Raw genomic sequence first — 23,003 nt, forward strand, 5'->3', positions numbered from 1 at the left:
AGAGTCAGATGGGCGCGGTGCCCCCAGCCAGCTCACTCTGCCTGTCCCGCCAGGTTAACCTACAGCCCTGTGTGGATTGAGACGGGGCTGTAGGCAAGACAGGCACAGTTGAGCTGAAATTACCTTCACAGACGCCTCCGAATCCTCGCCCGTGTGTGTAAGTGGCCGCCAAGATATTCTGTCCGCGGTCCCCTCCATATTTTGGTTGCGATTTCTGTGCCTGGCAGGTGTTGGCCGAGGAGTGCTGGCCTTCCTTCCCACCTCCTCTGCCCCTTCCCCTCACTCTCTCTCTCTCTCTCTCTCTCATACGCCCCCTCCACTCCCCTTATCCTGAGACCCCTCCTCTCCATCCCGCACTGATCTCCATTCCTGTCTCTATTCAGTCCTCACTGACATCCCCTGTGCTCCCCCCCCCCCCCCCCCATCTATTCATCCTGCACTGATCTCCCTAGCCACCTCGCATTGATTCTTCTGCCACTCCCCATCAATCCTACACTGGTCCCCCAATTCATTCTGTACTGTCACCCCTTCATCCTGCACTGCTCCTCCCACCCATCCTGCACTGCTCCTCCCATCCATCCTGTACAGATCACCCCACTGACATCCCCTGAGCTCTACCCTCACAATTTTACCTACTCCAACCAACACTCACTAATTCCCCTGCCTCAATCCATCCAATCCACACCGATTGCCTTTCAAGCCCCCCCCCCCACCACCATCTATCCATCCTGCACTGATTCATACACCTCCCCCCTCCCGACCATATTGTGCTGTAAATGTCTCCAGAGCTAACATTGACTATGTTTGATAACAGAATGCAATCAAATATGTTTTAATTCCCAATGTTATTATTTGTTTTAATCCATAAAGATGGATTAATTAAATTTTGAACACGTGAAACATTAAAACCGCAGTGTTCGATTGTTACTGACACGTTATTACAGAATTAATTTTAATGGCAAATCAATGATGTTAATATGGAGTATCAGTACTGTAGTTATTTAATGAGCAACATTCACAACTATACGTTGGATTTATCCAGGTTTTACTTCTACAGTCAGTCATATACATCATAAATTTGGTCAGGAGATATTTCAATTGAAATTTTAACGTTAATTCTGAAATGGGAATGATGGAAAAAGCATTTATCAACAAAAAAAAATTTAAATGGTGCTTACAAACTGGGTATCTTCATTGCCACATACATCTAATCTGAATGTCTGGTAATGTGGCATCTTGACACCTTTAAATATATTACCAAACATTTGCTGCATTTATGTCCTTTGGCCATCTCTTGTTAGTTAGTGTAATGTTTAACCTGTCAGATGGGTATAGTTAGTTTTTTCAGATAAAATGACTCTAGAAAATTCCTTGCAACCTGTATATTTTGTGGTGGATAAATTAAGTGGGAAGCGAGAGTGTTTCTGTACCAATAGCAATAACGGCCCCATGCTATGGCCATGTCATGATAATTTTCGGTCCTTCACAGAAAATATGCATCAATCTGTAGTGTGCATGGTTAAGCATATATGTTATCAAGATCCAGGATTTATTGACACAGGTTGATCATATGCTGAATAATCCAACCACATTTTTGTTTGGAAGTGGAAAGAAATAATAAAAATTGCATTAATTGCAATGTGTAAAAAGAGTTGAGATACCGTATTATAATTTTGCTGCATGTCATTGTGGTATATATCATGTCTTGATTGGCGAATATGTTAGTTTGTGACTTTATTTGAAGCAGAAATAATATGTGAATGCTTCATTGAGCATAATTCCGACTGGTAACTACGCACTTCGTCCGAGCATGCGTCATGCAAGCCATCTTAAATGACTACCTAAAAATGTCATTTGACAACCTAAAAAGCTGCCAAGGTTGCCCAGCTGGCAACAGGGAAAAAAAGTGAAGCGAGAGCCCTGCAGCATTAGGGTGGCATGATGCCGCAGCGGTAGAGTTGCTGCCTTACAGCGTCAGAGACCCGGGTTTGATCCTGACAATGGGTGTTGTCTGTACGATGTTTGTATGTTCTCCCCGTGACCGCATGGGGTTTTTCTGGGTGCTCCGGTTTCCTCCCACATTCCAAAGACGTGCAGGTTTGTAGGCTAATTGGGTTGGTATAGATGTAAATATTTCCTAGTACGCAGGATAGTGCTAGTGTGCAGGGATCGTTGGTCGGAGCGGACTCGGTGGGCTGAAGGACCTGTTTCCATGCTGTACCTCTAAACCAAATAAAATAACCTCGAAATAGATTTGGTCCAATCTGGCTTAATAATAATAATAATAATAATAATAATAATAAATACTTTATTGATCCCCTCAGGGAAATTCAGATGTCCAAAGCCCCCAACCAACAAACCCACAGATTCAAAACGAACGCAGACAGAAAATACATAGAATACAATGTGGACACTACCTGAGAGCAATAAATACTTAAAAAGACCAATAATTAACAATTAAAAATTAAAAATTGCAAAATGCATCCCCCTACAGCCTAGCGGTCTGAATTATAAAATCTAATGGCTGCAGGGGTGAAGGATCTCCTGAACCGCTCCGTTCTACAGGGCAGGGAGAGGAGCCGGTTGTTGTTCCGAGTGCTCGTTTGACTCTCCAGAATTACATGGAGGGGATGCCCGGGGTTTTTCAGGATGACCTGCACCTTGTGCCTCATACGCCTCTCAAGCACATCCATCCCAGAGTCTACTCTCCCCTCCAGCACTGAGCTAGCTCGTTTAACCAGTTTGACCAGCTTCTTGTTGTTTTTTGCACTAATGCTGTTGCCCCAGCAGACAACAGCGTAGAAAATAACACTTGCAACCAGCTTGTCCCTTTTTGCAGGAGAGGAGGAGGCTGTGACTCACCTGGAGACTCAAGGAGATGGTGAACACTATTGCAAAGACAGCCATCATACCGTAACCTCCCATAAGCAGAAGTCTGCGCCCAACCCGGTCTATAATCAGGTTCTAATGGAGAAAAATCAATGTTAGAACAGCCCACTGATGCTCCTCCCATTATACAATATTGTCCTGGAAGCAAAAAACATACCTGCATGGCCTACTGCAAATCTAGTGGGAAACCACTTGGCAGGAGAAACAGAAAGAAGCAATATAAACTGAACCGCACTGTTCTGACTTGGGCATTCATGTGTGCAGATCTTTGAAAATGTAAGCACATATTGGGAGTGTAGGTAGCAAAGCGTATGAGATTTTGGGCTTTATTAACCAGAGCTATTTTGTGCAAGAATGGAGAAGTTCTTCTGAAATTAATAGGTATGCCGATGCGCAAAAATCTGAAATAAAAGTAGAAAATGCTGGAAATACTCAGCATGTCTGTGGGGAGAGAGGTAGTGTTTCAGATTGAACCAAGGGAAGATAAGAAATCAAACATTTTGTTGCAAAGAGGTTCATAAGTCATAGGACCAGAAGAAAGCCATTTGGCCCCTCAATTCTACGCCGCCATTCAATCACAGCTGAATTATTTTCCCAGCTCAATCCTGTCCTACTGCCTTCTCCCCATAACCCCCGACACCCGTACTAATCACGAATATGTCACTCTCCGCTTTAAAAATACCCAATGACTTGGCCTCCACAGCCTTCTGTGGCATTGAATTCCACACATTCACCACCCTTGGGGCTATGGACTTCGGGCTTTGTTTTGTTTTGTACTATATCGGGTTCTTTATTTATTGAATGTTTTAATGTTTCTTTATCATGTTTTCTATTGAGTACTGTGTTTACAGACCTGTTGTGCTGGTGCAAGTAAGAATTTCATTGTTCCGTTTCTGTGCATATGACATTAAAATACGCTTGACTAACTTGAAAAAACATAGATTTACAGTGAAACAAGTGAAAATCAAAACAGTACGTACACTTAGCAGTGATGTGGTAAACTCACAGCAGCCAGTTCCGATAGTGACATACTGGATCTTATCGCTGGGAATTCCTGCTGCACGAAACACATATACAGCGTAGTAATATATCTGTCGGGGAGAGAGGATTTAAAGCCTGACTCCAGCAACGTACACACTGAACAATACACACTGGACACGCAATGTATACATGTAACTATACACATATATAACTGAAGATAGGCACAAAAATCTGGAGTAACTCAGTGGATCAGGCAGCATCTCTAGAGAGAAGGAATTCGGGTCGAGATTCTTCTTCAGATCTCTATTCAGGTCTCGACCTGAAACGTCACCAATTCCTTTGAGTCTGAAGAAGGGTTTCGGCCCGAAACGTTGCCCATTTCCTTCGCTCCATAGATGCTGCTGCACCCGCTGAGTTTCTCCAGCACTTTTGTCTACCACCAATTCCTTTTCCCCAGAAATGCTGCCTGACCCGCTGAATTACTTCAGCTTATTGCATCTATCTTTGGTTTAAACCAACATCTGCAGTTCCTTCCTCCACATATATATATAAAACAGCATAAATGTTTTTCACACAAAGGGTGGCGGGTGTATGGAATGAGCTGCCTGAGGGGGCAGTTGAGGCAGGGACTATTGCAACGTTTAAGAATAGAACAGGTTTGGAGGGATATGGGCCAAACGCAGGCAGGTGGGACAAGTGTAGATGGGACATGTTGGTCGGTGTGGGCAAGTTGGGCCGAAGGGCCTGCTTCCACGCTGTGTGACTGTGACACTACAATACATACACAATGCAGAGTTCAACTGGAGTCAGTAATTCCATTATTTGATATCAAGAATTTACAGAACATGCTATCTTCTGCAAAGTACTGGTTATTGATATAAACGAGTGGGATGCTCTATGGTGCCACTAACAGTGAGATACGGTGAGCGCTGAGGCAATGCTAAGGTACGCTTGCAGCCGTGCTTTATTTTGGATGGCTTCAGCAATGGTGTAAAGGGTTTATTGAGAGCAACATGAAGTGGCAGAATAAATACAATCAGCAGCAGCCCATTCAGTCCCCTGTGTCTGCTCAACATGCCAGGTGAGTATGGCTGATCTTTTATCTCTTTCTAACACAAATCCAGTCTCTGTCTTGAAAACACTCAGTGACCTAGTCTCTGTAGCCCTCTTGAATGGAGAATTATTTAGATTTAACATGCTTGTTTCTTTGGAAAAGGAAGCAGAGTAATAAATGTGATTGGACTTGGAGGTGCTCGATATAGTGGTTCAATTCCTGGTTTGATAATCCAGCAGCCTAGATTAATGTCTGCAGGCATTTATATAGGATACATGTTCCCTGTGGTTTAGTTTAGTTTATTGTCACGTGTACTGAGGTACAGTGAAAAGCTTTTTTGTTGCGTGCTATCCGGCCAGCGGTAAGACAATACATGACTGTATATGGATGTAGTACAGCCTTATACAATCCACAGCTCTGTAAATTGTAGATTGTCCCTAGTGTGTAGGATAGTGCTAGTGTACGGGGTGATCGCTGGTCAACGTGGACCCGGTGGGCTGAAGCACCTGTTCCCACGCTGCATCTCTAAAGTCTAAAACCCAAAGTAAATCTGTAAGGCAGCGGGACTAACTGATGTGTCCAGTTATTAAGAGCGAAGCTTCCTGTGGATCGGGATCCCACTTACAGCGTCGTTCCCACATAACTGTACGGCGCTGCCCAGCACAAAGGTGATGATCAACTGCCACCGGACACCACGGTCTCGGAACAGTTCCCACACTCTCTTTGCCCGTTGACCTTCAAGGACACTTTGCTCTTCCAGAATCTCATCCAATTCTGCAGTGATATCGTCATTGCCACGCAACCTCGTCAAAGCTGTGCAAAACGGAAAGGGTGATGATATTGGTTAGCAAATAGCTGTTAGGCCTTACTGTGATCTATAACCGAGCAGGTTATCCATTCGCCTTCCTCAGAAGTTCCAATTATTTGGAAACATACATCTGCCCCTACTCTTAAAATGTGGATCACAAACATGTCTGAGACGCTACATCTTGAAAATATTAGACTCGTCTTAGCAGAAAAATCAGAGCATTTTTCGAAGACATGGACACCATTCATTGATTTATTACAAGGATAGTATGGTGCAACACAATTTTGGAGCTAAATCAAATTACGGGTTGGGTGATGGGTGGGGAGGGATACGAGGCAGGTATATCATCACCTTTTGTTTTTCTTTATGTTTTTGTCTTTTTATTTCTCAACGTCTTTTTTTTTTTTTTTTTAATAATATTTTTATTAGAAGTAGACATATTATAAAGTAGACTAAGTGGGACCCGTTGGGTCCCAGCATCACACAGGAGGGCTGGTCATCCAACGCAATATTCCACCTCTCCACCAATTCTAATATTGGTGGCCAGTTGGGGGGGGGGGGGGGCTTTCTGGAGCATATGGGTGTTGTGGGCTGGTTTCCAGAGGGCTAGTATGCAAATTGTGCGCCAAATGGATTCTTGGGCTGGCGTCTCAGTCAATCAAGCCTGTTGTGCTGGCAACTCACTCACTCACGGCTGGTGGGCTGGCAGTTGACTCACGGCTAATCCTTGAAATTCTATTTCAAGCAGGGTATAAGGCCACCAAATTCAAGTGCAGTTTCTTACCACTTCTAGCAGGGTGCAAGGCCACCAAATTCAAGTGCAGTTTCATACCATTTGAAGTAGGGTACAAAGCCACTAAAGACAGCGAGTCGTGACCTCTCCCTCCTCCATCTTGCAGAGACTGAGCTACACCCACATTTCCGGGTTTTATAACCCCACCCCCCACCTGCCCCCACCGGAAAAGGTGTGGCTTTCATGGAGTGATTGACAGGAGAGAGATTTTCAACATTTTTTAAAAACCTAATAACACTTTTATTTTTAATTGATGGGAAGAATTCTCTGCACCTGCTCAGCGGAGGGGGACTGAGTAAGATGGCCAAAAATCACAGCCGTAAGTGGTAGCGTTTTATCTAAAATCAATATACAGTGTAAACAGGAAGTAAGTGCATTTACAGTAGTGCCTTTTAACTTCAAGCCAAACCACCCAAGCCACCATTTGCAGTAAGTAGTGCCTTTCAACTTCAAGCCAATGCACCCACGCCACCATTTGCAGTAAGTAGTGGCTTTCAACTTCAAACCACACCCAAGCCACCATTAGCAGTAAGAGGTGCCTTTCAACTTCAAGTCAAAGCAACCAAACCACCATTTGCAGTAAGTGGTGCCTTTCAACTTCAAGCCAATGCACCCAAGCCACCATTTGCAGTAATAGTGCCTTTCAACTTCAAGCCAAAGCTCACAAGCCACCATTTGCAGTAAGTAGTGCCTTTCAACTTCATGCCACCATTTGCAGTAAGTAGTGCCTTTCAACTTCAAGCCAATGCATCCACGCCCCCATTTGCAGTAAGTAATGCATTTTAACTTCAAGCCATTGCACCCAAGCCACCATCTGCAGTAAGTAGTGCCTTTCAACTTCAAGCCACACCCAAGCTTTAGAACCAATAGTCATTTTTTGCAAGCTTTAGAACCAATAGAGACACTTTTTGCAAGCTTTAGAACCAATAGACATTTTTTTGCAAGCTTTAGAACCAATAGACACTTTTTCTGCAAGCTTTGGAACCAATAGACATTTTTTTGCAAGCTTTAGAACCAATAGACACTTTTTCTGCATGCTTTAGAACCAATAGACATTTTTTTGCAAGCTTTAGAACCAATAGAGACACTTTTTGCAAGCTTAAGAACCAATAGACATATTTTTGCCAGCTTTAGAACCAATAGACATATTTTTGCAAGTTTTAGAACCAATAGACATATTTTTGCAAACTTAGAACCAATAGAGACATATTTTTGCCAGCTTTAGAACCAATAGACATATTTTTGCAAGCTTTAGAACCAATAGACATTTTTTTGCAAGCTTTAGAACCAATAGACATTTTTTGCAAGCTTTAGAACCAATAGACACATTTTTTGCAAGGTTTAGAACCAATAGACACATTCTGCAAGCATTGTAGAACCAAAAGAGACACTTTTTGCAAACATTTTAGAACCAATAGACACTTTTTGCAAACATTTTGGAACCAATAGACACATTCTGCAAGCATTTTAGAACCACTAAGGACACTTACATTTGAGTAAACATGTGTTCAGTGTTATTCACAGCTCAGAGAAACGTGACCCTCTGCCTTCCTCCAGCTTGCAGACACTGATTGAGGCACACCACTTCCTGGTTTTATAGTCCCTCCCCCCTGCCGTCAGCGGGGGCAGCAGAGAGAATGGGGAATTTTGTAAAAACATTAATATCTCTGTCATTTTTACTCGACGGGAAAAATCCTCGGCACACATGCGGTGGAGGGGGGCTCTGAGCAAGGTGGCCAAAAATGATGGCCGTAGGTGGCGGCGTTCTCTCGCAGCACAGATGGCCAAAACCGGTCAAGAACAGGCTTTTAGTAATATAGATTATAGTAAATAAAATTTTAATATACATCAGTCATACATTATAAAAAATTTCAATTGTCGATTACTTCTGCTTCTAGTGTTTTTTTTTATATAGAAAAAGAGAGAAAGAGAGAATAAAGAGTTACAAATATCAAAAAAAACAGAAAAGGTGGGATGGATTACTTTTAATACGTCATTGGAGATAGGTTCGTAGATTATAAAGTATGACTTTTCATCTAATCCTGAGTTCAAGTTTCAGTTGGGTTTTCGTGCTGGGCCAATTTATCCCGTCAGATAATTAATGAATGGAGCCCATATTTTATCAAAAAGTTCTTGTTTGTCCATTAAGACAAGTCTCTCTTGCTTTTTCTCTCTTCTTTTCTCTTATCTTTAGCTAAAAATTAAAATTGAAGCTGTACAATAACTGTATTATGTCATGCGGCTGCTTATATTTTTGTGCACTGCTTCTAATAAATAAAAATAAAAAAATAAAAAAATAAATTCCAGTTATTTGATTCCCTTGAAGGAGCTAGATCAATAAAAGATGGAACAGTGGTGTTTTCGATCCTCTAGGTTCCACATACCTTTTATGCAGGAGTCCTTGTCCTTCCTGTCGATCAGCAGATACCTGGGGCTCTCTGGGCACCAGGGGAGCAAGGCGAGTTGGATGAAGGCTGGAACTGCACAGGTTGCCAGCAATAGAGGCCACAATTCATCGTTGCCCAAAACCTCCCTGCAGTTAATATTACAAAATGGTTTCACTATCTTGCACCTTGCACCACAAACACAATCCATGGATAGTCACAACCACCATAAAGAACTGGCAGAGTGCGGCTTCTGAGACAGAACAGTGTTGCATTGCAGTCACCGCCAGCATCATCCAGGATGCGGATCATCAGTCGAGTGAGGGATGCAGGTTTGGCTAGGGTGCAGGTCATAAGGAATAGGAGTAGAATTAGGCCATTCGGCTCATCAAGTCTACTCAGCCATTCAATCATGGCTGATCAATCTCGACCTCCTAACCCCATTCTCCTGCCTTCTCCCCATAACCTCTGAAGCCTATACTAATCAAGAATCTATCTATCTATTTCTGCCTTAAAAAATATCCACTGCCTTGGCCTCCACAGCCTTCTGTGGCAAAGAATTCCACAGATTGACCACCCTCTGACGAAATAAATTTCGCCCCCTCTCCTTCCTAAAAGAACATCCTTTAATTCTGAGGTTATGACCTCTAGTCCTAGACTCTCCCACTAGTGAAAACATCGTCTCCACATCCACTCTATCCAAGCCTTTCACTATTCTGTATGTTTCAATTAGTTCTCCCCTCATTCTTCTGAACTCCAGCGAGTACAGGCCCAATGCCAACAAACGCTTATCAAAGGTTAACCTACTCATTCCTGGGATCATTGAGGTACATGGCTACCAGCACCTTCGGTAGCAGGGTGCAGGTAGACATGGTGATGACAAAGGCATTTGGCTCGCCTGCCTTCATTGATAAGGGATGGACACAAAATGCTGGAGTAACTTAGCGGGTCAGGCAGCATCTCTGGAGAAAAGATGTGTCTATATGTTTGTGTCTACCTTGGTATAAGCCAGCATCTGCAGTTTCTTCTTACACATTCATTGATAAGGGTATTACTGTAACTACAGAGTTGGGACGTCATATTGCAGCTATACAAGACATTTATCAAACCACACTTGGAGTTCTGTGCAAAATGCAAAGTGCTGGAGAAACCCAACACGTCAGGCAACATCAATGCAGGGCAGAAGTTCAAGGCTAAGGAGATGGGATCCTGGGATTGTGGACCTACAGTGATGGGACTGGTGAAGTTAAGGATGGTATTGGAGTCTTGAACAACATGCTAGCATTTGCTGCTTTGTTATCAAGGTGACAGTATTGGAAGTGGTGGGTGAGATGAGGAGGACACGTCAATTTTAATATCTGCAACAAGTTTAATAGTGAGATTAAACGAGAACTTACCAGTTCGAAGTTTGATCGTTATTTTATGAGGAGTACGTTGAGGGAACATGTGAAGAACCCCGCAGAGGACGCATGTGTGTCATTCTTCAAAGCAGCGGTGTGAAATCACAGATAACTGTAATGACTGAACATAGTAAGATTAGAGAAGAAGATACCAGTTGAGTATATGATCATGGGTGGGAGCGGAGGGCACGTATTCCCTCAACGTACTCCTCATAAAATAACGATCAAACTTCGAACTGGTAAGTTCTCGTTTAATCTTACTATTTTACTTCGGAGTCACGTGAGTGACTACGTGAAGATTTCAAAGCTCTGTGATTTCATGCCGTGGAAACGAGTCCATGCATCACATCTGCCTTAATGACTGTGGGAGGAATTGTGTTAACATAATTTAGACATGAATCCGACATTGAAATCCATGATAAATTTATTAACACCAAATTATAGCCCCTATTTATGGGGTGAAATTATATTACAGAACTTAAAATTGTTTCTGCAAACGTTCCAGGTTTAATTACTGGTTTATGATAAAATAGTTGGAATGTTTTTTCCCTTGACCATCCTGCTGTCTTGAGGATTTGGTCCATTGGTACATCCAACTGCATAGCTGCCGATGTAGCTGCAGCCCTGGTGGAATGAGATTTAAAAATACTAGTATCCACCCCAGCCTGTATTAGAACCTGTTTCAGCCATCTTGAGATGGTCTGGACCGTCACTTTTTTGTGTGGTTGCTTGTGGCTGATTAGAAGTGCCATCTCATTGCTTCTGATGATTTTCGTGTTCTCCATATATAACAACAAATGTCTTACTATACAGAGACGATCATCTGTCGGGTAAGACCTAAATTCTATATTGAGGCCCGCTGACCCCTGTATGTTCTGCTTGACTAATTCATAAATATGAAACGTTATATTCCCAGATGAAGAAGTCATGTTGTCCAGTCTTAATTTATGTAACGACTGTACCCTTTGTGCCGTGACCAAAGCCATCAGCATGACTGTTTTCAGTGTCAGTCTTTGTAGGGACAGAGCTGTTGCTGGAGACCAATTCCTTAGCATAGTCAGGACAATACTCACATCCCATATTTGAGAGTACCTGGTTCTTGGGGGATTGATATTAAAAATTCCCCTGGTAACAAAACTTATGAGGGGAATTTTTAATATAAGTGAGTCCCAACAGAATGACGCTCTGTTCCTTGCCATAGATATGTTGACAGGGCATTTCTGGCGCAGTTGATGGCACTATAACTGAGCCCATCATCATAATGGAGGCCTGCCAGGAATTCCAGAACAGACGGGATGTTCATTGATCTGTAGGTGATGCTGTTTCTGTGACAATACATCTCCCATTTCCTGATATATACCAGATACTGTTTTTTGGTGGACTGTCTGTGGGCCGCCGAAATAATGTTCACTGTTCGGTCTGTCAGTCCCAGCTGTAGTAGAGGTATTTTTAGACTCTACAAATTAATAAGTTCATATAGTTATGACATGGGTGGCTATCCCTTGTTACGGGGTGAACCAATAAATCTGGTCTATTCGGGATGGTGATACATGGTTCTAATACCATGTCGAGTATCATAGGGAACCATGGTTGAGTAGGTCAATTGGGTACTACCAAAATACCAGACGCAGAGTCTTGCTGTATTTTCCTTAATACCCGACTGATGAGGCAGAAAGGAGGGAATGCATAAATAAACAATTTCCCCCAATGCAGCGAAAATGCATCTGTCGCCGCTGCCCCAGGGTCTGGTTCCCATGAAACATAGTTTGATAACTGTTGATTAAGTCTGGATGCGAATAGATCGATATCTGGTGTTCCATACCGTGCTGTAATATCAGCAAATACTTTTTTATTCAACATCCATTCGGTGTTTTCATTAAATTTGTGTGACCTGGTGACTGCCACTAAATTTAGTTTACCTGGTAGGTAAGTAGCTGATATCCAAATATTTCTCTGGATACACCATTGCCAAATTGTATTAGCCAGATTGTCACATGATGTCGATTTGTTTCCACCCATGTGGTTGATATATGCTACCACGGTGGTATTGTCAATCCGTAGTCTAACATGCTGGTGATATAACCCAGAACAATATGACTTTAGGCCATGGAATGCACCCAACATTTCCAGGTAGTTTATGCCCAGTGTTTGTAATAATGATGCCTCCTGTGCATTCCATCTACCTCCACAGCTGGAGATGGAATTGGTAGCACCCCAACCAAGTGCACTGGCATCAGTTTGTAGCACCATAGAAGGGTTGCTGATAATGATTGGATTGGAACAATGCCGAATGTTATCTTTCCACCATTTTAGTTCCATTATAGCTTCAATTGGTAGCTTCATTGGTCTGTCAAAATGACCAGCATTAATTTTGAGTGCTCGTATTTTTGCCCTCTGTAAATTTTGGTAATGTATAGGTCCGAATTGTGTGGCTGGAAAAGCAGCCACCATTTTGCCAATTACTCTTGCTACCAATCTGATGGACGGTTTACTGATGTCAATGAGGTTATTGCAAGCCTCTATTAAGTCTATAGCCTTTCCCTTTGGCAAAGTCACCGACATGTGAACTGAGTCAATGGTGAACCCCAAATAATCCATTGTAGTGGAAGGCGTTAATTTAGATTTAACTGGATGGATAATAACCCCCAGTTTTTCAAATAATTGTTTTGTGGCTGTTACAGTTTGTTTGGCCAATTCCAAAGTTTTGCCCACAATAAGTATGTCATCTAGATATGCCATGACCATGTGTTTTCGTTTCCGCAGAAACGCTAGGGCTGGTTTCAAAATTTTTGTGAACAGCCTGGGGGCTGATGTTAACTCATTTGGCAGCGCTCTATACTGCCCGAGCTGTCCCATCCAGTTGAATTTTAAGTAACATCTGTGGTCACCTCGTATAGGCACTGAATAGTAAGCATCTTTTAAATTGATGCTAACCATGAAGTAACCTTTGGAAATCAATTGTTTTGCAGTAACAAAGGTTTCCATTTTGAAATGAATATATTGTACAAATGTATTCAAATTGGTCAAATCTATGATGATGCGACAACCACCATCTTTTTTGTTTTTGGTAAAGATATTGGACACAAATTCCAGCGATTCGTGTTGGGATTTTTCAATTACCCCTTTTGCGTAAAGCCGCTCCAGTTCAGCATGCGCTTCTGATTTTTCTTTACCTGAAAGTACGAACATTCGGTTCGGTACATGCTGAACTGGAGGGCTATATTTGTGTATAAATTCTATGGTATATCCCTGGATACTGCTTAAAATATAAGTGTCGGTAGTTAACATACTCCATGCATCCAGAAAGAAGTGTAATCTCCCCCCAACCTCCATACTCCCTGCAATTTGTAAGGAACCAGACCCACCTACCTCCATGGTTACCAGTGGCAGGTTTACTTCTTTTTGTAAATCCTTCGTGGAGGTTGAGGCGCCAGTGTCTGGGTTTGTGGTTGGGTTGGTGTTGGAGGTTTGTGTATCTTCCAAAAAGGCCGGTCTGGGCCATGGCCTAAAAAAGACCGATGTTCGGTGTACCTGGCCTTTGAGCTTTCACCAGTTTGTCTTGTTCTGCTGGTGGGTGCATAAGGGTGCTGTTTATGGCCGTAGTAGGTTCTTGATGAAGTCGCTTTTATGAGCCCCATGGTTTTTGCCTCCTCATCGAGCTCCTTGACTTGCTTGGATAGGTTATCTCCAAATAGTAAAATTGGTGGTTTTGTGTTTCCAGGTTTGCACAGACCTGCGTATTTCGGGTTTAGAGCAGGTTGGATGGCACTCTTCCTGATGCTGTTTATTTCATATTGTGTGTTGCAAAGCAGTGCCAGTGCATCCTGTTGATCCTGCGACATCTCCTTTTCATCTACTGTGCGGGCGAAAGCTGTTATTCCCGCTGTTAGGAGCTTTAGTACTTTTTGGAGTTTGACATCCATGCCTCTAACTCCTGCTCCGACATGTTTCCATATGCAATTATTTACAATGGGAACATTCAGGGATATACAGTTTCCCGGTGCCAAGTGTCTTGCCGTGGTATCCATCACAGCCTGTTCCTGTGGCTGCTTAAAGGACATATAATCAATACTGGCAGCTAGTTTTTGTTCCAGGTTTTGGCCAGTCTGGTCTGGCTGTATGAAGTTGGACACCATGTCCAGTAGATTTTCACGTTCCTGCACTCCTTGCACACTTGATTTCTGTTCTGCAAACCCCTCTTCAGGATCAGCCCAGAATTGACCCCCAGTACTCCCCTCTGACGAGGGAGATGCACTGTGCAGCCCTACAAGAGGTGCTGCTGTGGGTGTGATATATTGCCCACAGTGACTGGACTCCATCTCCCGGAGCCTGTCACGTTGGAGCATCTGCTCCACAAGCCGCTCCATCCGGCTCCAGCGCTCACGGTCGCTGGCCGCTCGCGGCTGCTCGAAGTCAGACTCATCTGAGTCAACGACTTTGTTGGTTTTTGTTTTGCCTTACCGCCCAGCCGCGGTGTAGATCTGGCCGGTGCGGGGGCGAAGTCGGGCACAGCTGTTCCCATTACGGGTGATTCATGTGCCGCTGGCCGCTGCTGGCTGCCCGCAACTCCGCGGTCCTCCCCCGCCAGCTTTGTCGCAGCCCTCGTTGTTTTCTTGGACTTGTCCATTGACTCCCCACCTGTAAAACAGTATGGGAACAACAAAAAAGACCACAGAGTATCTCTTACCTGCAGGTTCCGGCTTTTAAACTTGCCGTTGCGGGGGAACGTCGTTCCCCCCCGCCTGACTCGCAATGCGTGTAGCGATATGGTATGCATGCATCCTGGCGGGGTTCTTCACATAGTCACTCACATGACTCCGAAGTAAAATCTTAGTGTCGTACATAGAACATTTTTTCTCCAACATTTTTCTGTCAAAAAAACAGTCAACATAATTCCAGTTAGAAACATCCACCCTGACACGTAAAAACCTGGGACCTACCTCAGTCCTATTGTCTGTCCCACCACTAATCCTGCTGCAGTAAATGGAGCAAAAGACAGGGCCACCATGCCGCGTATCTTACTTGGCGCACTTTCACTGAGATACATGGGGTTGATGTTGAATCCCACACCTCAGGAGCAAAAGAGAATGAAGTTAGCCTTTGTTCATACTCCTACTGAATATTCATCACATTTCACTCGTGTCCTGAAGTGGCGGCGCTGCCTTGCAGCTGCGGCTCGCCTGCAGTCCGTTTGTCTTTTCTTTTTTTTGTTTTCTTTTGTCCCGTTGTTACAGTTTATTTCGGTTTATTTTAGTTGTGTATGTGTGGGGGGGGGTGGGAGAAACATGTTTTTTCACTCTTCCTTCGGGGGGGATGCGACCTTTCCTGCCGTATCCCCCGTCTCTGTCTCCGTCTGCGCTGAGGCCTATCGCGGAGCTGGCGGCCTCCAACCGGGACCGACCTCGAGGCTCCGGAGGCAGAGCCAGGACTTACCAACGCGAGGCTGGCCGACTTCGGGGCTGTGGTGGCGTTGCGACCCGACTTCGGAGCCTCGGAGGCTCGGCCGCGGGCCAGTGGACGACATCATCGTCGGGAGCTCGCAGGTCACAGGTTGGTGACCTGTTTTTCCGGAGCTCCCGCAACAACAGCTTCGTCCGCTGGACTGGAGGGCGGCAGCTTCGGCAGCTTCGACCACCCCGGTCCGCGGAGTTTGAACCGGCCCGTTCACGGAGCTCGGATTCAGCCGCGGGACTTGCTTACCATCACCCGGCGGGGGTCACAACATCGGAGGCCAGGATCGCCTCAGTGCAGAGGGAGAGCAAGGAGGGAAGAGACAAGGACTTTGGGACAAGGACAGTGAGGAGGTGCCTGGTGGACTCACTGTGGTGGGTGTTAAACTGTGTTGAGTGTGTGTTTTGTAATTTATTCTATGTTAGAAGTCGACTTGGCGGCGCGACTCACCCGTTGCAGCGGCCCCTACAGCCTGTCTGTCTTTTTTTATTTTTTGTCTAGTTAAATGTAGTGTTTGGTGTTTTTTAATACTGGTTTTAAATGTGTATATGTGGGGGGCGGGGGGGGGGGGCAGGGGGAAACTATTTAAAATCTCTTCCCTGTCTGGGAGACCCGACCTTTTCCCTGTCGGGTCTCCGTTGTCGTTGGGGCCTAGCACCGTGGAGCGGCCTCCAACCTGAACGACCCGGGGGCTCGGGAGACTGCGGAGCTGCGGAGTACTCACCATCGTGGGGCTGGCCGGCCTCGGAGCGTGGGGAGCGGTGGTGACTCGCTGCTGCGACTCGACTCCTGGGGCTCGGAGGCTCCAGCAACGCAGCCGCAGGTCCGGTGGACTGGGACATCGGGAGCTCGCGGGTCCGGGGGGAGAGAGAGACCGCTTCCCGGAGCTCCCGCAACGCGACTTCTCCAGCCCGTGTCGCGGGGTTGGAACGACCTGGAGCGGGGTCGTACATCGCCCGGCACGGCTTCATGGCCGTGGGACATTCCAGCGCTCGCCGGGGGCTCCAACTTCGAGACTTCTAGACCGGGAGCGGGGCCGTAAATCGCCCGGCACGGCCTAAAATGGCCGTGGGACTTATCATCGCCCGCCTGGGGCTTGGACATCGGGAGAGACATGGAGAACAGGGGAGAGAAAAGACTTTGCCTTCCATCACAGTGGGTTCACTGCGATGGGTGTTTGTGTGAACTAAATTGTGTGTATGTCTAGGAATTGTCTTTGTTTGTATGGCTGTGGAAACAGAATTTCGTTTGAGCCTCACTGAGGCTCAAATGACAATAAATTGTATTGTATTGTATTGTATTGTATTATGACTGCAGGCTAAACCATTTCGTTGTACTGAAAAGTGACAATAAAATTGAATCTGAATCTGAATCTGAATTTGGTTATATGCAAATTGCAAATTCTTGTTCATGTTTGGTGAACCACGAATACAGTTTCTTCATTTTCAGTTATATGGAATCATTCTTCATATCACCTTAGAAGGAGTCCACTCAGTCCATTGTCTTCACATCACCTCTTTGCAAGCGGCACCCACACTGTCTGTTCCATTTTGCCCCTTCCCTGAGGTGAGGCAGATTCTTCCTTTCTCAAACATTTTTCAGTGTCTGTTGTGTATCCCTGCTACTGAACCTGTGGAATTCTTTGCCACAGAAGGCTGTGGAGTCCGTCAGTGGATATATTTCAGGCCGAGATAGATAGATTTGTGATTAGTACAGGTGTCAAAGGTAATGAGGAGAAGGCAGGAGAATGGGAGAGATAGATCAGCCATGATTGAACGGCGTAGACTTGATGGGCCGAATGGCTTAATTGTACTCCTATCACTTATGATCTACTGTGTGTCACTTTCTAAGGCTAATTTCCGCTCCAAGCTTTGAAAGAAAATTGATACCTGAGTTTATTCCGGAAAAAAATCTTCCGATTACGATCATCTCAAAAGATTTGGCTGTTTTGCTCAGGCCCATGAACAAAGCGCCAATGAGCACAAAAGCATTGTTGAGTAGCAACGAATTCCTCCTGTGTGGAGAAAAAATAATAATAGTGAGTATAACATGATGATCACACCTTTATGTTATTGTAATCATGAGATCTAATCTGATTTAACCAGATCTAAAACTTAAACCTGTGTTCCAATGGCTTTGTAGAAGAGTCGGTGTACTGAATAGTATAACCAACAAGGAGACAATGTCATCCTTGCACCTCTCCCAACATTGGACATACAAGGCTCTTTTCAAGCACAAAGAGTCTCAATAAGAATGGGAGTTAATCGTAAATGAAACTTGCTTTTGTGCTCAATGTCGAAAATGAAATTTTGACGAAACTCTTATCGGCAAAATCACAAGTAACCTCAATAACTCTTAATTTCCGATAATGACAAATGAAAACCGACACATCTGGTTATCAGAATTCAACCTCCACATTCCTAAGTTATAGGAGCAGAATTAGGCCATTCGGCCCATCAAGTTTAGTTTGGAGATACAGCGCAGAAACAGACCCTTCGGCCCACCGAGTCCACTCTGACCAGCAATCCCCGCACACTAACACTATCCTACAACCACTAGGGACAATTTACATTTATACCAAGCCAATTAACCCACAAACCTGTACGTCTTTGGAGTGTGGGAGGAAACCGAAGACCTCGGAGAAAACCTACGCAGGTCACGGGGAGAATGTACAAACTGTACAGTCTAGCAGCCGTAGACGGGATCGAACCCGGGTCTCTGTCGCTGTAAGGCAGCAGCTCTACCGCTAGGCCACCATGCCGCCCAGATGACTCCACCATTCAATCGTGGCTGATCTATACTTCCCGTTCTTCTGCATCTATATTTATCATTCTTCCCATACCTTCCAAATGTTATGGCCATGGGTCCAGAAATAAGAGCCCCAACCAATCCTCCAACAAAGTACATGGCCACGATAATGGTCCAGAAGAGAGTGATGACCCAGTCCTCCAGATGGATGTCGAAGCGCTCAATCCAGGTCTCGTTGATGAACCTTTGGATAATCTGATTTTTTAAAAAAAAAAGTTTTTTTAGTTTTAGTTTCCATTTTGGTTTGACCACTCTGGAGGCAACCAACTTTTCCCAGTTGAGCATAGGTGTGGACTCACAATTGTTGGTGCGTTGATGATTGTAAGGTTAAAGCCATACTGGAAGGTGCCACCAATACAGGCAGCAACGATGGTCAGCAAGAGACCCCTGATCTGCAGCTACAGTGGGGGGAAAAAGAAAAATTAAAAGGACTATTTATACAAGACACAAGTGCTGGAGTAACTCAGCGGGCCAGGCAGAATCTCTGGAGAACAGGGATAGGTGATGTATCAGGTCGGAACACTTCTTCAGAAGGTATCCCAACATATTCATTCTGTTATAAAAGGGGAAGAAAGGATTAGAACATAGAAACATAGAAAAATAGGTGCAGGAGTAGGCCATTCGGCCCTTTGCGCCAGCACCACCATTCAATATGATCATGGCTGATCATCTAAAATAGTAAGATTAAACGAGAACTTACCAGTTTGAAGTTTGATCTGTATTTTATGAGGAGTTACGATGAGGGATTACGTGAAGAACCCGCTCAGCACGCATGCGTGGCATACTTCAAAGCAGCGGTGTGGAATCACAGATAGACACGGTTATTGAAGTAAACATAGTAAAGACAAGGAGACATCAGTTTATGAATTTGACCCATATTATTGAGGGTGGGAGCGGAGGTCACATAATCCCTCATCGTAACTCCTCATAAAATACAGATCAAACTTCAAACTGATAAGTTCACGTTTAATCTTACTATTTTACTTCGGAGTCACGTGAGTGATTCCGTGAAGATTTCAAAGCTCTGTGATTTCAAACCGTGTAACAGTTATTACTACATCACTGCTGAAGTCTTTGAGGGAGGAAGTGTGTTATCGTAATCAACCAATGAATCTGTTTGTAGAAAAACACAATGGTACTTTTTAACAATAACAACAAAGAAATTAAATTGTTCCCCTGGGCTTAAATTAAATATTTGCAGTCTGTAAAACCTTTCCTGCAACTAAAACAGGTTTTGCCAACGGCTTATTATAAAATTTTCTGAACGGTCTTTCCCCCCACCATCCTGCTGTAGCCAGGATGTGGTCTATAGGCACGTCCATTCTTTTAGCCGTCGACGTGGATGCTGCCCTGGTGGAATGAAATTTGTACATGTTAGTTTTTATCCCAGCAGCTTTTAGCACCTGCTTGAGCCATCTCGAAATGGTTTGGCTCGTCACCCGACCATAAGGTTTTTTATGACTGACCCACAAGGCTTTTCATCGCCCTCGAATATTTTGGTTGTGTCTATGTAGGATAGTAGGGTCATGGTACATAACCGTGTTTCTGGCGGGTAAGCCCGGAATTCCATGACTGGATTAGGTGTTCTTGGTCTGCTCTGTTTGATCATTCCCTGGATAACGACAGAGATCTGGTCTGGAGCTGTGAGCATGGTGTCCAGTCGCAATAGGTGTAGTGACTGGACCCTCTGTGCAGATACAAGTGCCATCAACATGAGTGTTTTGAGCATAGATTGTTCCAGGTTGAGGGATCTGGCTGGTGGCCATCCCCTGAGGTATGTCAGGACCACACTCCCATGTATGGGTGTACCTTGGTCTAGAGGGTTAGAGTTGTAAATACCCTTGATTAGTTTGACCACCAGCGAGTGGGACCCCATGGCCTGTTGTCCTGGAGCTGGTTTTAAATAGACAGGCAGGGCACTTCTAGCTGTGTTGATGGCTCTGTAGCTGAGTCCTTCATCATGGTGAAGGTTCGCCAGGAATTCCAGTACGTTGGTAACTGTAGCGGTTGAGTAGGTGGTCCCTGTATCCAAGCAGTACTTCTCCCATTTTTTGATGCTGGACAAGTGCTGTTTTTTAGTGGATGTTCGGAGGGATGCTGACATTGTGTCGACGGTTTGTTCTGATAATCCCAGTCCCAGAAGTGGTTTGTGCAGAATCTGCAACCCGGGAGTTTGATTTTTTTATGGCACGGGTGGCTTGTGCCCGACACTGGGTGTTAATAACTCTGGGTCACTGGGGAATACCATCGGAGTTTCAACAACCATGGCATGGAGTATTGGGAGTAGGCCAGTCGGGTACTATCAAAATACCTGAAGCAGAGTCCATTTGTATTGTGCGTAGTCCCCGACTGATGAGGCAGAAGGGAGGAAATGCATAGAAGAAGAATTTCCCCAATCCAGCGCGAACACATCTACCGCTGCTGCCTCAGGTCTGGTTCCCAAGCGACATACATAGGTACCTGGTGATTTAGCCTGGATGCAAATAAATCGATATCTGGCGTGCCATATTGCTTGATAACTTTTGCGAAAAGTTTTTTTTTTTTTTTTTTTTGTGTGGGGTTTTAACATCCATTCGATGTTGTCATTAAATTTACGTGGCCTGGTGTCTGCCACTGCATTTAGCTTACCTGGCAGGTAAATTGCTGATAGCCAAATATGTCTTTCGACACACCATTGCCAAATTGTGTTGACCAACTTGTCGCATGATACCGATTTTATGCCGTCCATATGGTTATTTTAGGCCACCACCGTAGTATTTATCTATTTGTAACCGTACATGCAAGTGATACATATTTGTGCATATGCTTTAAACCATAAAAGTCACCCATCTCTAGATAATTAACGCCCAGTGTAAGTGGTAATGATGACTCCGGGTTAGTCCATCTATTACCTGTGCTAGATATAGAGTTAGTTGCTCCCCAGCCTTGAGCACTGGCATCTGTTTGGATAACTAACATAGGGTTAGTGATGACAATAGGGCTGTAAACTATGCCAAACGTTTTTTGCCCACCACTATAGTTCTGATATTGCTTCAGTGGGTAACTTCATGACACGATCATAATGACCTGTATGTTGTTTTTGGTACAAAGGTCCGAATTATGTAGCCGGAAAATGCTGCTACCATTTTTCCAATTACTCTGTTACTTGTTGAGTAGTTGGTAATTTGTTGACCATTAAATTGTTGCATGATTGTGCCAATTCAACTATTTTGTCTCTTGGCAATGTTACAGTCACGTAGACTGAATTAATTGTGAAGCCCAAGTAGTCCATGATTGTGGATGCTTAAACTTAGATTTATCTGGATGTAAGACAATCCCAGGGTTTTGAATAACTGTTTTGTAGCTGACACAGCTAACATAGTCAATTCCATGGTCTTGCCTACCATTTAAGACGTCGCTTATAGCTGCCCCATCCAGGTAAATTTCAGGTATCTGCGATGATCCTTGTGAATGGTACTAAATAGTAAACATCTTTAAGATCAATGCTTGCCATGAAGTATCCTTTGGAATGTAGTTGTTTGGCAGTAACAACTGTTTCCATTTTGAAATGTATATACTTAACAAACATATTTAGTGAAGTTAAGTCAATGATGATGCGACATCCACCATCTTGTTTGGGTTTAGTGAATATATTGCAAGGGTTCAGGTTTTCCCATGATACCCTTTGTAATTAGTCTCACCAGTTCAGCTTGTCCCTCTCGTTTCTTTAACGGAGAGGGGAAAATACCCTCTGGGGTGACCTGGTGGCAATTTTTCTAGTATGAATTGTATTTGTATCCACTAATGCCATTGAGTATATACTGATCACTCGTGATAGACTCCCGTGTGTTAGTATTACTCTATATGCTGGTAGGAACCAGACCCACCTACCTCCATGGTTATGGGTATTCTTCTGTTTCCTGCCGGTCCAACGAGTGTTGCATGTCGTCTGATGTGGCGGTGACGTTGGGGGGTAGCACATTTTCCATGGGGTCCGCTCTGGGCCCTGGTCTAAAGAAGACTTTCGGTGATAGAATGCGGACCCAGATCTTTCATCAGTCCCATATGTAGACGTCGACTGATGGACGCGATGGGGTGCTGCTGCTTATTGTTTTTGGTTTTGCTAGTCCTTGGGGCCTGCCCTCATGAGACCGAAAGCTTGTTAAGGCCTCTCCATATCCTTCATATGCTTTGTGAGGTTTTTGCCAGAGAGCAGTGGGTCTGGCTCAGTGGCTGGGGTTTTGCACAACCCCGCAAATTTAGGATTTTATGGCAGGTCTTATGATTTGTTTACGAAGGTTGTGGCCATCTCCATATTCGCCGCGCATGCGTGCTGAGTGGGTTCTTCACGGAATCAGTCACGTGACTCCGAAGTAAAATCAGTACCCTGTTCCTGCTTGTTCCCCATATCCCTTGATTCCTTTAGCCTTATGAGCTAAATCTAACTCTCTCTTGA

At 44.3% G+C, this 23,003-nt stretch overlaps 1 protein-coding gene across 3 annotated transcripts in view; it reads right to left on the bottom strand.

Annotated features, from left to right (window-relative positions):
* The window catches only part of LOC116987533 (solute carrier family 2, facilitated glucose transporter member 11-like), a 47,440-nt gene that overhangs the window by 13,498 nt on the left and 10,939 nt on the right, over positions 1-23,003 (bottom strand). For all 3 annotated transcript variants that reach the window (XM_033043642.1, XM_033043643.1, XM_033043641.1), the window contains exons 3-10: positions 18,868-18,966; positions 18,603-18,763; positions 17,650-17,774; positions 15,250-15,379; positions 8,910-9,058; positions 5,550-5,737; positions 3,870-3,980; positions 2,863-2,964 (exon numbers count right to left, since the gene is read on the bottom strand). In XM_033043642.1, the coding sequence (XP_032899533.1) occupies positions 2,863-2,964; positions 3,870-3,980; positions 5,550-5,737; positions 8,910-9,058; positions 15,250-15,379; positions 17,650-17,774; positions 18,603-18,763; positions 18,868-18,966 (1,065 nt within the window). The remainder of the gene's footprint in view (positions 1-2,862; positions 2,965-3,869; positions 3,981-5,549; positions 5,738-8,909; positions 9,059-15,249; positions 15,380-17,649; positions 17,775-18,602; positions 18,764-18,867; positions 18,967-23,003) is intronic.

The sequence above is a fragment of the Amblyraja radiata genome, chromosome 25, assembly GCF_010909765.2.
Source record: "Amblyraja radiata isolate CabotCenter1 chromosome 25, sAmbRad1.1.pri, whole genome shotgun sequence".
Taxonomy (NCBI): Eukaryota; Metazoa; Chordata; class Chondrichthyes; order Rajiformes; family Rajidae; genus Amblyraja; species Amblyraja radiata.